The following is a 14,167-nucleotide window of genomic DNA, read 5'->3' as shown; positions in this document are numbered from 1 at the left end:
TTTCAGAAACAGTCCCCCCTACACACACTTCACCTCAAAGGAATAGAGATATTTTTAAAACACTTAAATCTATAGGACTTTAATATCTGACAATAGTAATAAGGTAAGGGATTATCTATGTAAACAAAGAGAGATATAAGATAAATTTCCAAGTTATAACTGAAGTTATTTAAGCAAGGTGGCTTTTTTTTCTTAGCAAGCTGAGATAAAAAGTATAAAACATTTTAGGGACAGGACATTTGTTGGCATTCTGCCACTTCCTACACTAGATAATTTCAGTTACTGCTGTTTGTCTCATATGTTTTTTATTCTCTCTCTCTAGGGAAGTCAAAGCCTTTTCACTTGCAAACAAATTTTACTGTAGCTCTGGTAACTACTTTACAAGGTGATAAGCATTCACAAGAGGCTTTTATTAGGTCAGTAGCTAAAGCAAAAACTATGTGCACATATTTAGGGAACATGTAATTGAGCACTTTAAATCTATTTGAGTTCCAAGTTAACACAATAAAATGCCAATGAAAGAGCTGGGAGCTAGAAGAGTAGGAGAAACTTTAAATTGTTTAAAATATAATCATTTGTGTGTTTTCTTTGCCTTTAGCATTTCCTTTGATTTATTTCACTGAATCTCTTCTTTATTTTATAATTATATATTAATATATCCTATATTGTTGTATTATATTATTTATCTATCTCATTTTATTCTTTTATTTATTTCCTGAACCTCTTAATCCATTTCTTTGATTTGGCCTAGAGTATACTTCCCTGTATCACTTTTCAAACTGAACATGCAAAGTTAGAAAAGAAACACCTTTTACCACATACAGTGCCCCAAAGAAGAGTCCAAACTCTATTATACATGTAAACTTTGAGGCTATTAGTTAAGACACAATAAAGTCATCAGAAAGGTAAATCTGGGTGCCAGTCTTAGATAGGTGGAGAAAAAAGAAACAGCTCTGCAAACAAGAATGATGACTGGATATAAGACATGGCCTCGAGAGACAGACATAAGTAGAAAATGGGGGAAATGTGGAAAAAATCAGCCATTTGTCACTGTACTAGACTAGTTTTTACAGATCATAAAATGATCCCAAGTTTTATAAATTTATGTCATAAATATAATAAACTCTGTATGGTATGTGAAGATATAGTGTTTATTCTGACAACTCAACTTTTTCCAACTGTTCTACTACAGAATAGCTTACTGAACATGGGGTGCATCTTATATCGCCAGACATGGCTCCATGTCTAACACACTCAGAGATACTAAAAAACAAATGCTTCTTGAATACTGAAGAAGAGAAGAAGGAAATGGATTACACCAACACACAAGTTTGTCATGGATAGGTCCCCTAAGGAGTTCAGTTACCCAAAATAAAATCACAATAATAATTAAAAATCAGAAAAAAGAGTAGAATCCCAAAAATAATTATTATGAAAAGGCCACCCCTAGGAACAGGAAGTGTTTACAAATCCTATAAGAGATAAGAGACTTCTATCTGGAATATATACGCACAATCCTTACAACTCAGTAAAAAGACAAACCAATTAAAAAGAAGCAAAAGATCTTAACAGACATGTAACCAATGAAAATAAGCTAATAAGCAAATGCAAAGATGATCAGCAATCATGAGGTAAATGAAAATCAAAATCACTAGGATGACTTCAATGAAATAGTAAAAAATTAGTTTGGGCCAGGATGTACAGAAAACAGAACCCTCATACTGCTGGGGGATTGTAAAATGGGGCAGAGCATTTACAAAACACCCAAGCAATCCCTTAGCTTGTTAAAAACAGAATCATCACATAACGCAGAAATTCCACTTGCAGTTATATACCCATGGAAAAAAAAAACATTTAAATATAACTTGTAAACAATGTTGCCCAATATTGTTATTGTTGTTGTCTTTGTCATCATCATTATTATTGGCACTAGAGTTTGAACTCAGGGTCTTGTACTTGGCTAGGCAAATGCTCTACCACTTGACCCACTACTCCCCAGCCCTTTTCTTCTTCAGTTATTTTTCAGGTAGAGTCTTTTGTTTTGTCCAGGCCAGCCCCAAACTGTGATCCTCTCACCTGGGCCTCCTACATAGCTGGGAATACAAGTATGTAACACCATGCTTGCTAACTTTTCGTCCAGGCTAGTCTCCAACTCCAATCTTCCTGATCTCTGCCTTAAGGAGCTGGGATTACAAATGAGCCACTATGGTTACTTACTAAGACAGTACTATTAGTAACAGCCAAAAAATGAAGACTGTAAATGTTCATCCAACTGATATACAGATAAATAAAATGTAGTGTAGGTATACAATTTACTATTGAGCAACAGTAAGGATATGTGCTCCAAAATGGATGTATCTTAAAAACAGAAAAGTGAAAGATCACATAGTGTATGATTTCAGTATGATATACCCAGAATTGGCAAATCTGTCTTCATAGATGGAAAACACTTGAGTGGTTGACTAGGGTAGGGAGGGAGTCACTAATAATGGGCCCAAGTGTGTGTGTTTGGGTGATTGAAATGTCCAACTATATCAGTGACTACAGTAATGGCTATCCCACTATGTAAACAGCTTAAAAGCTACTGAATTGTATATTTTACATATGAACCTTATCTCAAGAGGAGTTTTATTTTAAACTGCTTCTGTTTGGGAAAGTGGTGGCTTCTATAAGCTTAGTTGACCCAGCTTTAATTATGAGTAGGTTCTTTCTCTAACAGATTTACTTTGTTCAAAGTAGAAAAATTTTCAAAAAGATTTTAGAAGCCTGTACAAAAACAGGAAGAAAAAAATAAAAATAATTTTCGCAAACGTATTAAAATAAATCAAATAGTATATAATAAAAACCTGTAATGAATATCAAAATAAATACTACTGAATATTGTTTTTCTTTTAATTTTTATTTTTTTGTGAACACACTGTACAGAGGGGTTACAATTACATGAGCAGGTTAATGTGTACATTTCTTATCAAGCATTGCAGCTTTGTTTACCCTTCACATCCCTTCCCAGCATCCTACCCCCCCAATATTGTTTTTCAATGTTACAATTTATAAACTCATATCTGGTTCTTCAGGCTGCCTTACTTTTTTTGATAGATGATGTTTGTTAACTCCTTTGCTATTTCTAGTTGTTAGGAATTTAATTGATTGTTACAATGCAAGTTTTAACAAACCGCACTCCTACTACCCTTGGTTAGTTACCCAGTTCCTGAATTTCACAAAACACTTCATGCTACATTTAATCTCATTTAAAGAAACTTATTGCAAGAATATGTTTTTGTATACATTTCATTTTGGTCTTCCAAACAAAATTTGATTCTATTTATCAACCAGTTCTAGATAGAAACAAGTAAAAATGCATGCTGATGTGAATTAAAGTAATATCTAATATATAAGTACATATATATTATCTCCTTCAAAGTTCAACAAGAATATAAACACACATATGAACATACGACCACCAAGACCAACCTAGTATTTGCACTATAAAAGATATGTGCTTTATAAGAACAATTTTTCCTGGGAGGGGGTAACAATGTTTCACATGAAATGTATTTGTTACCTTACTTATGTAACTGTAAGTCCTCTGTATATCACCCTTACAATAAAATAAATCTCTCCACTAATCTTTTTTTCAGCATATTGAGAATGACTAACTGAATATGGTTTTATTTTGAGTAGATAGTACTTTGATGGGTTTAAACCCTGTGTATAATGATAGAAAATAGGGAATATCCTTTTTTTTTTTTGGTCGGTCGTGGGGCTTGAACTCTGGGCCTGGGCGCTGTCCCTCAGCTCTTCAGCTCAAGGCGAGCGCTCTACCACTTGAGCTACAGCGCCACTTCCGGTTTTCTGGTGGTTTATTGGAGATAGGAGTCTCACAGTCTCTCCTTCCCGGGCTGGCTTTGAACCGCGATCCTCAGATCTCAGCCTCCTGAGTAGCTAGGATTACAGGCTTGAGCCACCAGTGCCCGGCTGGGAATATCCTATAATAATGGTATTTTATAAAAAAAATCAAGCATCAATATCAGAAACCAGAAAAAAATCAAACAGACACTTTCATATCAGTCAAGCTTATTGTACAGAACTTCAAATATGTGATTATTCATATTTTTAGTATTTTTAATTGACAATCATAAAACTTACTTTCCTAAATGGTAGGTCCTAAGTATTGGACTAATTAATAAACTCCATTAGTTCTTCTGTCTGTAGTCAGTGTTAACCATCATCTATTACTTAGCATACTTATTATTAGGAAGCCACTTCCTACCTGTTTCTCCTCTCCAACTATCAGGGAGGTCTTTTAGAAACAAACATATCCTGTACTTATAAATCCTTCAATAATTTCTCACTGCATTTTAGAACAATCTTACCAAAAAGCAGCCTGAAAATAGAATTAGAAGGGTTTCAGCCAAATCTTACCTGTTATTTCAATTTACTAAAAATATGGAAACGGTCACAGGATAAGTAAAATTATTGCAGAAAACAAACTGAATGGTTAAGTCTGAATTGCTGCTGACAGGACACAGTATTTATTGTGTCCTCATTTGTGATCTATCCAATTAAAAGTTTGATTTAACAAACTATGCTCAGGCTGGGAAGGTGGCTCAGTGGTAGAGCGCTTGCCTTGCATGCATGAGGCCCTGGGTTTGATTCCTCAGCACCACATAAGCAGGGGAAAAAAAAGCCGGAAATGGTGCTATGGCTCAAGTGGTAGAGTGCTAGCCTTGAGCTGAAGAGCTGAGGGACAGCGCCTAGGCCCAGAGTTCAGGCCCCACGACCAGACCGCCCCCCCAAAAAAAACTATGCTATTTCCTACATACAGCAAGGTAATGTAAGCTACTTAAAAGATAAAAATGTAACAAGAAATAATATCTTTGTTTTAAAAGCTTGTAAGTTGTTTAAATATTGTGCCTAAATAATGACACTAAGAAATTAAAATAATTTCTCACTGTTTTTCTTGAAATTTCAGCCTGTTCTTTCAGGAATTAAACAAAATTCCATTCACTGCGGTACTCTTTACTTCTGCTATCCTGCCTTTCTCACCCTCTTCCCATTCTGTACCTCACCTAGGACTTAGAACAGCTAATGGCTCAACCTTTTCCAGCTATCAACTACCTTCCAAATGTACCTATGGCATGGCAGCTGTAAACTGCTGTTTCACTGACAAAGGGAAAGGCAATGCTAACTTTCAGACACCAGCACCATCTCAGAAAGGATGACATTTGGATCCTCAGAGAGGATGCTTCAGAAAATAAGAAAGCAGGAGAAACCCATTAAAAATTAGCTAAATATTTCATACCTAGGTAGTCACAGCCTAAGCTGTTCCTGTAAAAGAACAAATTTGTGGTAAAGCTAAAGCAAAAACAAAATGCTAAGACATGATAAATTAGACAGGACTCTAGGCATTCACATACAATAAAAGACCACAGGAGGATACTCTTTGGGGAGGAACACAAAGGTGCAATGCCTGTCTATCTCTGATCATAAAATATTTATAGAAATAAACTCCAAAAAAAGCAAAACTGATGTATATAGTATTTGGTTAGAAGGAGAAATAAAGTTCATTTACAGTTACTGCTTGATGGAACATATTTTTTAAACAACAATATTCAATTTCAATACATTAATTTTGATCTACTAGCTCAGTGTTAACTGATTTTGAACAATAGTCCATTAAATATCACCAAGTCCTGCTTGTACCATGGTTAACACTAAATACTACAGTAAGGTATCCAACTCAAACAGAGATGATTTAAACTTTGTAACTTGATAAATACAGCAATGATTGATTTTCTGGCACAGAAGTACAGGGAGAACAAGCCTCCATTTGGTTTGATTCACGTTCAATTCAGCAAGTCAGACCCATAATAGAAAACTTAATAAAGTATACTAAATTCTTTCAATACCTAAACTGATTTTTGGCCATATTAAATACCTTTAAGAAATTAAATTAGCTAGGAAGGTGGCTCGGTGATAGAGCGCTTGCCTTGCATGCCTGAAGCCCTGGGTTTGATTCCTCAGCACTATGTAAGCAAAAAGAAAAAAGCCGAAAATGGCACTATGGCTCAAGTGGTAGAGCACTAGCCTTGAGCTGAAGAGCTGAGGGACAGTGCCCAGGCCCAGAGTTCAGGCCCCATGACTGGACTCCCCCCCAAAAAAAAAGATTAAAAAAAAAAGAAACTAAATTAATTCTTTTGCTAAGTAACTGCTGTTCATGTTACATAAATCTTTTAATCAATGAAAAACAATTATATACCAAGTGCTATCAAAATGGTACTTTTATTAGTATGTCTATAGAATCTATTTCTTAACTGATAATATGAAAAACTAGCTTATGTCATTGTCTTAAGATGATCAGTAAGATAAAGTTTTAGTAACACAAAGTTTTCACTGCATAATAATTGCTAACATTTATTGACCAACATGTCTACAAGTGCAGGTCTATGCCTTGATAAAATATTTCACTTAATTGTAAAATTAAGTGAATTATTATTATATTTTGAAAATGGGGAAATCAAGGCCTAAATACAATAACTGATTGGCCCAAAGATGCACAGTTAATTAGTATCTTGGGAACCAGAGTGATCTCTACTAAAAAAGTACAAGTTCCAGAGGCCATGCTCCTGGGTACTAATCTATATAGCTCTTAACAGACTCTTGCATGGTAATTTGCCACACAAAACCTGTAGGAAATGCTTTGGTTCAACAAAGATTATTCAAGTTTTCTTATAAAGCAGAAAGCACCTGAGGAAACACTTCTTTTTCAAAGAGAAATATTTACATTCAACTTCAGAATGAGTTTTTAAAATAAAATCTATAGATTCTTATTTAAAGCACTCAAAAGAGATGAAAGAAAAGCCAAGAAAACACTCTTCATGGTAAATAATGCTGCAATAAACATAGTTGTAAGAACCAACCCAGATGTCCCTCAGTAGATGAATGGATCAAGAAAATATGGTATATATACACAATGGAATTCTATGCCTCCATCAGAAAGAATGACATCCTCCCATTTGTTAGGAAATGGAAAGACTTGGAAAAAATTATATTAAGTGAAGTAAGCCAGGCCCAAAGAAACATAGATCCCATGATTTCCCTTATTTGCAATAACTAGTATATGTCTGAGACAAGCAGAAACAGTCAAATAAGTTGATGTTAGGCGAAATGAACCCCAAGTTAGGGACTCAAATGGTTTTTCTTTCTTGCTATTGTTTCTAACATATTTGTTAGATAATTTCTTTGTTGCTTTGTATGTCCCTCCCCCACGGTATAACCCCTGTTTTCACTGTATTTGATGTTGGTATAATTTGGGGAGGGGAAGGAAAAAAACAAATTGTTTAAATAGGGATACAGGTGGACCCACTGCAACATGAAATGTACAAGGCATTATGTTGAAAAAGGAACTTTACAACTTTGGGGGGGGGGGTGGAGGGAGATGGGAGGGCAGGGATGGTAAGAGGAAACAAAGGAGGAGGCAACAATGCTTGATAAGAAATGTACTCATTACCTTACTCGTGTAATTGTAACCCCTCTGTACGGTATTTTCACAATAAAAAAAAAACATCAAAAAAAGAGAAAACACTTTTCATTTCATAAAAAAGAAAATGTATTGTGTTAGTTTAAAAGAAAAAAAAGCACCAACTTTCATGTTTCTCTGTCTCAAAATGTAGCTAATGGAAATCATGCTACTTGCCTGTATTTTACTTGTTTTTGTTTTTGTTTTGCTCTACATAAAACAACAAGATACACAGCTTCAGGGAGAGAAATAACAAAATTGCTTAGGTAAATAAAGCAAAATCAATAATTTTCTGATATACAAAAATATTGAGGGTAAGCCTAAGCCTTAAGATATATTAATAGTATTGCCGAATTTCAGAAAAACAAAAACTAAATAAAACTATTACTTTTAAAATTAATAAAGTAATGCAGAGTCTTTCCTAGTGAGTTAGTTTTTTACCTAAGCTGAGGTAGTTGTTTGTTTTCTCCAGGCCCTGAATCCACAACATGACTAAACATTATTTGTTCTGGAAATTAAAAACTGCACAAAACAGAATCCAAATTTAAAAACTAATGGTACACTTCAGCTCTCTATTAGAGCAAAGGAAACTCTATTGATAACCCATTCCTTTTCTGTGTCCAGTGCTAGGATACCTATTTACACAAGTTATCAGATCTAAGAACATCACAACAGCCCTACTAAGACCATGTCATCATCCTCTTTTCACAGCTGAGAAAACTGAAGCCCAGAGAGGTTAATTAACTCATCAAAATCTCAGCTGGCATGTAGCAGCACTGAGATTCAGATTTAGATGTCTCATTTAGTTAACAATGAGGAGGGTCCTTTAAAAAAATATGTTTTCTGTAAGCTTAATTACTTTGTCTCCTAAAGATGACAAGATTCTAAAAATACACCATTAGCTAACCTAGTGTACACAAGCCATGGCAGGAAAACCCCTTGGAAAACCTCTGAAGAAGAGAGACAGCCAGTAAGATTGGAGAAGCTCTATGGAAGAAACAGGGGCCATATCACCTCTGGTTACCCAGGCTGTTTTCAGAATGTTTCCTAACCCTGGGGGATGGAAAGTGGCCAGTTCTGCAGGTAGGCACTCGAAGCCTGCCTCAAGCCACTATAGGGACACTGGTAGCTCATTATATTGTGGAAAAACTCATAATATTAACTAACTTTTCAATACACTAAGGAAGAAGTCTGTTACTTCATATTCTGTGCTGCTCTGTCACTGTACAACTATAGGATTCAAAGGAAAAGATTTTTAGATGCAATATTGATAGAAACTAACAAAAATACATTTTCAAGGGTTCTTGTGTATTGATAGGTCTATATTTATAAGAGATAATTTCAAATACATTTGGGATATGATGGATAAAGACAACTGATTCTTTGAAGGAACTAGAGAACAGATGTACTCTTAAACAAGACTCCTTCCCTTATGCTCAGCAGGTGAAGAGAAATGAACATCCACATCAGATGGGAGGTGGAAACCTGAATATTGCTTACTTTAGACAAAAAGCTGGAACTTACAAAGAGGAAAAGTAGCCAGTTTCTAAGTAGAGCTGAAAACAAAAACAAAATAAAACAACAACAACAAAAACCAGAAGGGATCAATCTCAGCAAGAGAATCTTACTGGTAGATATCTCCAAAGACTAAGCTTGTCAGATCTTAATAAGCAATATCCATACTGGAACTAAAGAGAGAAGAAGAGCAGCTTGAACTATGAATGCTGAAATTCCCAATGGCAATCAATCTTCTTCGCAAGAGAATGCATGTAACATTGGGAAACAGCACACATTTGATCCATGTTACTACAATGTTCAAAAGACATCCCCTGCTTTCTCTCACCAAATAGAAAAGTATTGTAAGAAATACCACAGCTTAATAGATGTAAAGATATTTTATCAGAGAAAACAATTCTCTAATCATGGACAGATGAGAAATCCATTCCTAATAACAAACTTTCAGGAATATGACTTGAATAGTAAAAATTCTATGGAAGGTATTTGTTAGGAAATGGAAAGACTTGGAAAAAAATATATTACGTGAAGTAAGCCAGGCCCAAAGAAACATAGGTCCCATGATTTCCCTTATTTGCAATAACTAGTAAATGTCTGAAACAAGCAGAAATGGTCAGGTAAGTTGATGTGAGGCAAAATGAACCCCAAGATATGGGCTCAAATGGTCTTTCTTTCTTGCTATTGTTTCTAACATCTTTATTAGATAATTTCTTTGTTGCTTTGTATGTCCCTCCCCCACGGTATAACCCCTGTTTTCACTGTATTTGATGTTGGTATAATTTGGGGAGGGGAAGGGAAAAAACCAATTGTTTAAATAGGGATACAGGTGGACCCATTGCAACAATGAGATGTACAAGTCATTATGTCGAAAAAGGAGCTTTAACAACTTTGGCAGGAGGGAGGGCGGTGGAGCTGGGAGGGCAGGGATGGTAAGGGGAAACTAAGGAGGAAGCAACAATGCTTGATAAGAAATGTACTCATTATCTTGCCCATGTAATTGTATCCCCTCTGTACAGTATTTTCACAATAAAAAAAAAAGAAATGTACTCATTACCTTGCTCATGTAATTGTAACCCCTCTGTATGGTATTTTCACAATTTAAAAAATTTATTAATTAAAAAAATTCTATGGAAGGTAAATCAAAGGCATTCCCAAGTCCCCCTAACTAAAAGTATTAGAGCAAAACAATTTAAATTGCTTTCGTATAAATTAATTATGAAAATACCAATATTTGGAATGAGTGTGAGGGATTTCCCACACTGCCTCTTCAAAAATATGTATGACAAGTAGTCACTTGGGTTAAAAATTTGCAGTTTTCTGTATGTGTATTCACATACATTATAGCCTTAAGTTGTTGGCCTGAAGCCTGGGGATGTAGCTCAATAGTAAAGTGCTTGCCTAGAATGTGAGAGGCTCTAGGAAAAATAAATTAAAATTACTTTTCTTCTAATCTAATCCCATGATGTGTTATTTCTAGCTATAGTACCTATATTAACTTTTCTCTTTGACCATGCAACAATATGGATGTAAGGCACAATCATTTTTTTTTTTTTAATTTATTATTTTTTTGGGTCCAGTCGTGGGGCCTGAACTCTGGGCCTGGGCGCTATCCCTCAGCTCTTCAGCTCAAGGCTAGCGCTCTACCACTTGAGCCACAGCGCCACTTCCAGCTTTTTTCCTTTTGCTTATGTGGTGCTGGGGAATCAAACCCAGGGCCTCATGCATGCAAGGCAAGGGCTCTACCACTGAGCCACCTTCCCAGCCCCGGCACAATCATTCTTATTTTAAACAATTTATCGGCTGTTCTATTTATATGAGGTGCACATCACCATTGATATTGTGAGACCCAACTGTAACATATCACAATTAGTTAAAATAGCATTTGTCTACAAAATTTTTATTAAGCACATTTTTAAAAGTGTACATGGAACATTATTATAATTGTGCATTTACCAAATATACCATATTTACAAATGTATAGTTTAGATTGAACAAAAATGTTTTTTTCTATAGTAGTTATAATCTGAAATATTTTAAGAACATTGTGGGAAACTGCAAAACATTTTTAGTTAATGAATTTGGAGTTTAAAACTTTGCTTAACAAATGAAAAAGTGAGATAGCATTTTGCTTTTAAAGACCAAAGATATAGCACAAGGTACTCAAAGCGAATTAATAGGAATGATATATAACAATTTCAATTTAGGAAAAATGTAAATCGTAAGGTATCTTCTAGACTAGACATCTGATTTAAGTATGGTTTAGTGTGGTATGGTTATTTTAATAATCTTTGTAATCTTTTTAAACCATCATTACATATATTTAGATAAATATTTTCACAAATATTTTACCCTACATACAAGATTTTAATAAAACTTTTTCAATTTTTTTAGTATAGTGGGTAACATAAATATATTAATATTACATATATTTTTCAGGTATTATGTGATGTTTATTTTTAAATTTTCTTATTGTTATTATAAAGGTAATGCATAGAAAGTTACAATTACATAGTGAGTTAATGAAGACATTTCCTTTTGGATGATGTCTATATGATACTTTGATATATAGATAGATATGTATATATGTATGTAATGTGTAATGTTCAAATTAGGGTAAATATTACTATCTCTTCAAACATACACCATTAATTTATGGTCAAATATTTAAAATACCTTCTTATAGATTAAAAAAATGCAATGCATAATCTACAAGCATCCTATTGTGTAAGAGAACACCAGAGTTTCTTTTCCCTATATAACTCCAACTTAGAATAAATAAACCTAAACTCATTCTTCCCTCTCTCTACTCTCATCAGTCTCTAGTAACTATCATTCTATTCACAACTGTTTTCATGCTGTTGCTTTTGTGTGTACCAGGGCTTAAATTTAGGAACTTGTGAAATTCCCAATTGTTGTCACTACTTTTTTTCCATTCATGGTTGGTGATTTTATCACTTGAACCATATCCCTAGTCTACTTGTATTGCTGGCTATTTGGAGAAAGTATCTCGAAGTCTTTTCTGCCCTAGCTGGCTTCTAATCAATATTTCACCTAACTGAGTAGCTAGGACTATAGGCATATGCCTCTGATGCCCAGCTCTCCACCGATCTTGATATTTATGATGAAACTTTAAGTCTATATATGTAAGTCTAGTTATAAATATGAGGATAACAAATATTCTAAATTTATTTGAATAAAAATGAAATACAGATAGCTTTAAAATTGAAAGTAAAAGCACTATTTTTTTTTTGTCACCGTAGGGCTTGAACTCTGGGCCTGGGCGCTATCCCTGAGCTCTTCAGCTCAAGGCGAGCACTCTACCGCTTGAACCACAGTGCCACTTCCAGTTTTCTAGTGGCTTATTGTGGATAAGAGTCTCACGGACTTTCGTGCCCGGTCTGGCTTTGAACCGCGATCCTCAGATCTCAGCCTCCTGAGTAGCTGAGATTACAGGCGTGAGCCACCAGCGCCCGGCAAAAGTACTAAATATTATTGGGCTAGTTATTAAAGACTAATTAAAGATTAAAATTAGATAATAATTTCAAAAGTATAAGCTTCCTAAATTAATTGCATGCTGGCTTTGTGATCCTGGAGAAGTCACCTGATCTCTCAGGATGTCCATCTCTTCATCTGCAAAAACAGTGATGGTGACAGCGGTGCCCACCGCAGAGGGGTGCCATGAAGACTGAGGGGTTGTGAGACACAAAACTTCGCGTGGCGCAGATTACCTGGCACGGCGCACACAGCCGGCGAGTGGGAGCTGCTCTTCTTCGATCCCTGAAAGCGTGGCAGACATTCTCCACATCACCTGCGGACTGAATAAGTTTCCAGTTTCTAAAAGCCTCTCCGTATCAGCCACGCATAGGTAATGAACTTGATGTCTTCATAAAGCATGTATTTTGTGGTGATTATTTTAAGCTCTCTCATGCATTGTCTCATTTCATTAGTTAATGATAATTATGACAAAACAATAAAAAGAGTCCTTTAAAAAAAATAAAAACTTAAATTAGGGGGCTGGGAAGGTGGCTCAGTGGTAGAGTGCTTGCCTTGCATGCATGAGGCCCTGGGTTCGACTCCTCAGCACCACATAAGCAGCAAAAAGAAAAAAGCCGGAAGTGGTGCTGTAGCTCAAGTGGTAGAGCGCTAGCCTTGAGCTGAAGAGCAGAGGGACAGCGCCCAGGCCCAGAGTTCAGGCCCTATGAGTGACAAAAAAAAAAAAAAGGTCAGGTGCAAACCCAAGTTACAGAAACTACAGAATTTCTGAACAGATGATTCATATCCATGGCCTAGAATGTCCCCAAACAATTTTACAGGGGACTCAAAGCACTGAGAAACTCATTAGCCAAGACAACCAAACTAGAAACAATACCTCAAAAGAAATTCTAGGAAGTGGCGCTGTGGCTCAAGCAGTAGAGCGCTCGCCTTGTGCTGAAGAGTGCAGGGACAGCGCCAAAGCCAAGAGTTCAAGCCCACGACCGACCAAAACAAAAAACAAACAAACAAAAAAAAGAAATTCTAAGCTCTGAGTTCAATCCCCTGTACCATTAAAAAAAGGAAAAGTTCTAGAATATAGCACTACAGTACTTTTATTATTATAAAAGTAATACCATTCACTAATACCATTGATTAAAACTATTATATATTTTTAAATAGAGGTAAACAATAACTCTATACTTCGGAATGAAAATATATACTTTGAATTCTTAACAAAAAATGAAAAGGGAGCTTATGTAATCCTTAAAGAATGCAAGAAAATTAAAATTCCTATTTTCTTCTCTAAAGCAAGATGTTCTACACATGATGCTTGTCTATAATTAATTTTACAAATACATGGGCAAAGTGTGTCAAGTATGTATTAGTATTAGTATGTATTGTATTAGTAGCATCATGCTACTAATACAAATGGAGTATGTGAAATATAAAATACCTAAGTATAAACTGATGTTATCACAAACATTTAAAGAAAAGTTCAGTGACAGAGCTAAAAGTCAATAATGTATTTTAACAGAATATTCAACTCATGACTGGCCAGGATTAAAAACTGCCTTGAGATTAATTCTACACAATGTCTGATGACATCTTGTATAGTCACAATTACCACATGCCACTAATTTTTTTGTATATCATTCATTT

At 35.2% G+C, this 14,167-nt stretch overlaps 1 protein-coding gene across 4 annotated transcripts in view; it reads right to left on the bottom strand.

Annotated features, from left to right (window-relative positions):
- The window catches only part of Umad1 (UBAP1-MVB12-associated (UMA) domain containing 1), a 161,608-nt gene that overhangs the window by 100,224 nt on the left and 47,217 nt on the right, over nt 1–14,167 (bottom strand). Inside the window, exon 3 of one of the 4 annotated variants that reach the window (XM_042696025.1) lies at nt 4,320–4,325. The exons of the other annotated variants lie outside the window; for them this stretch is intronic. Coding sequence (XP_042551959.1) covers nt 4,320–4,325 — 6 coding nt within the window. The remainder of the gene's footprint in view (nt 1–4,319; nt 4,326–14,167) is intronic. 4 annotated transcript variants of the gene reach the window in all.

Source organism: Dipodomys spectabilis, unplaced genomic scaffold (assembly GCF_019054845.1).
Source record: "Dipodomys spectabilis isolate Male_0828 unplaced genomic scaffold, ASM1905484v1 ptg000197l, whole genome shotgun sequence".
Lineage (NCBI taxonomy): Eukaryota > Metazoa > Chordata > Mammalia > Rodentia > Heteromyidae > Dipodomys > Dipodomys spectabilis.
Note: the sequence above shows the minus strand (reverse complement) of the source record. Positions and strands in the feature narration are given on the sequence as shown.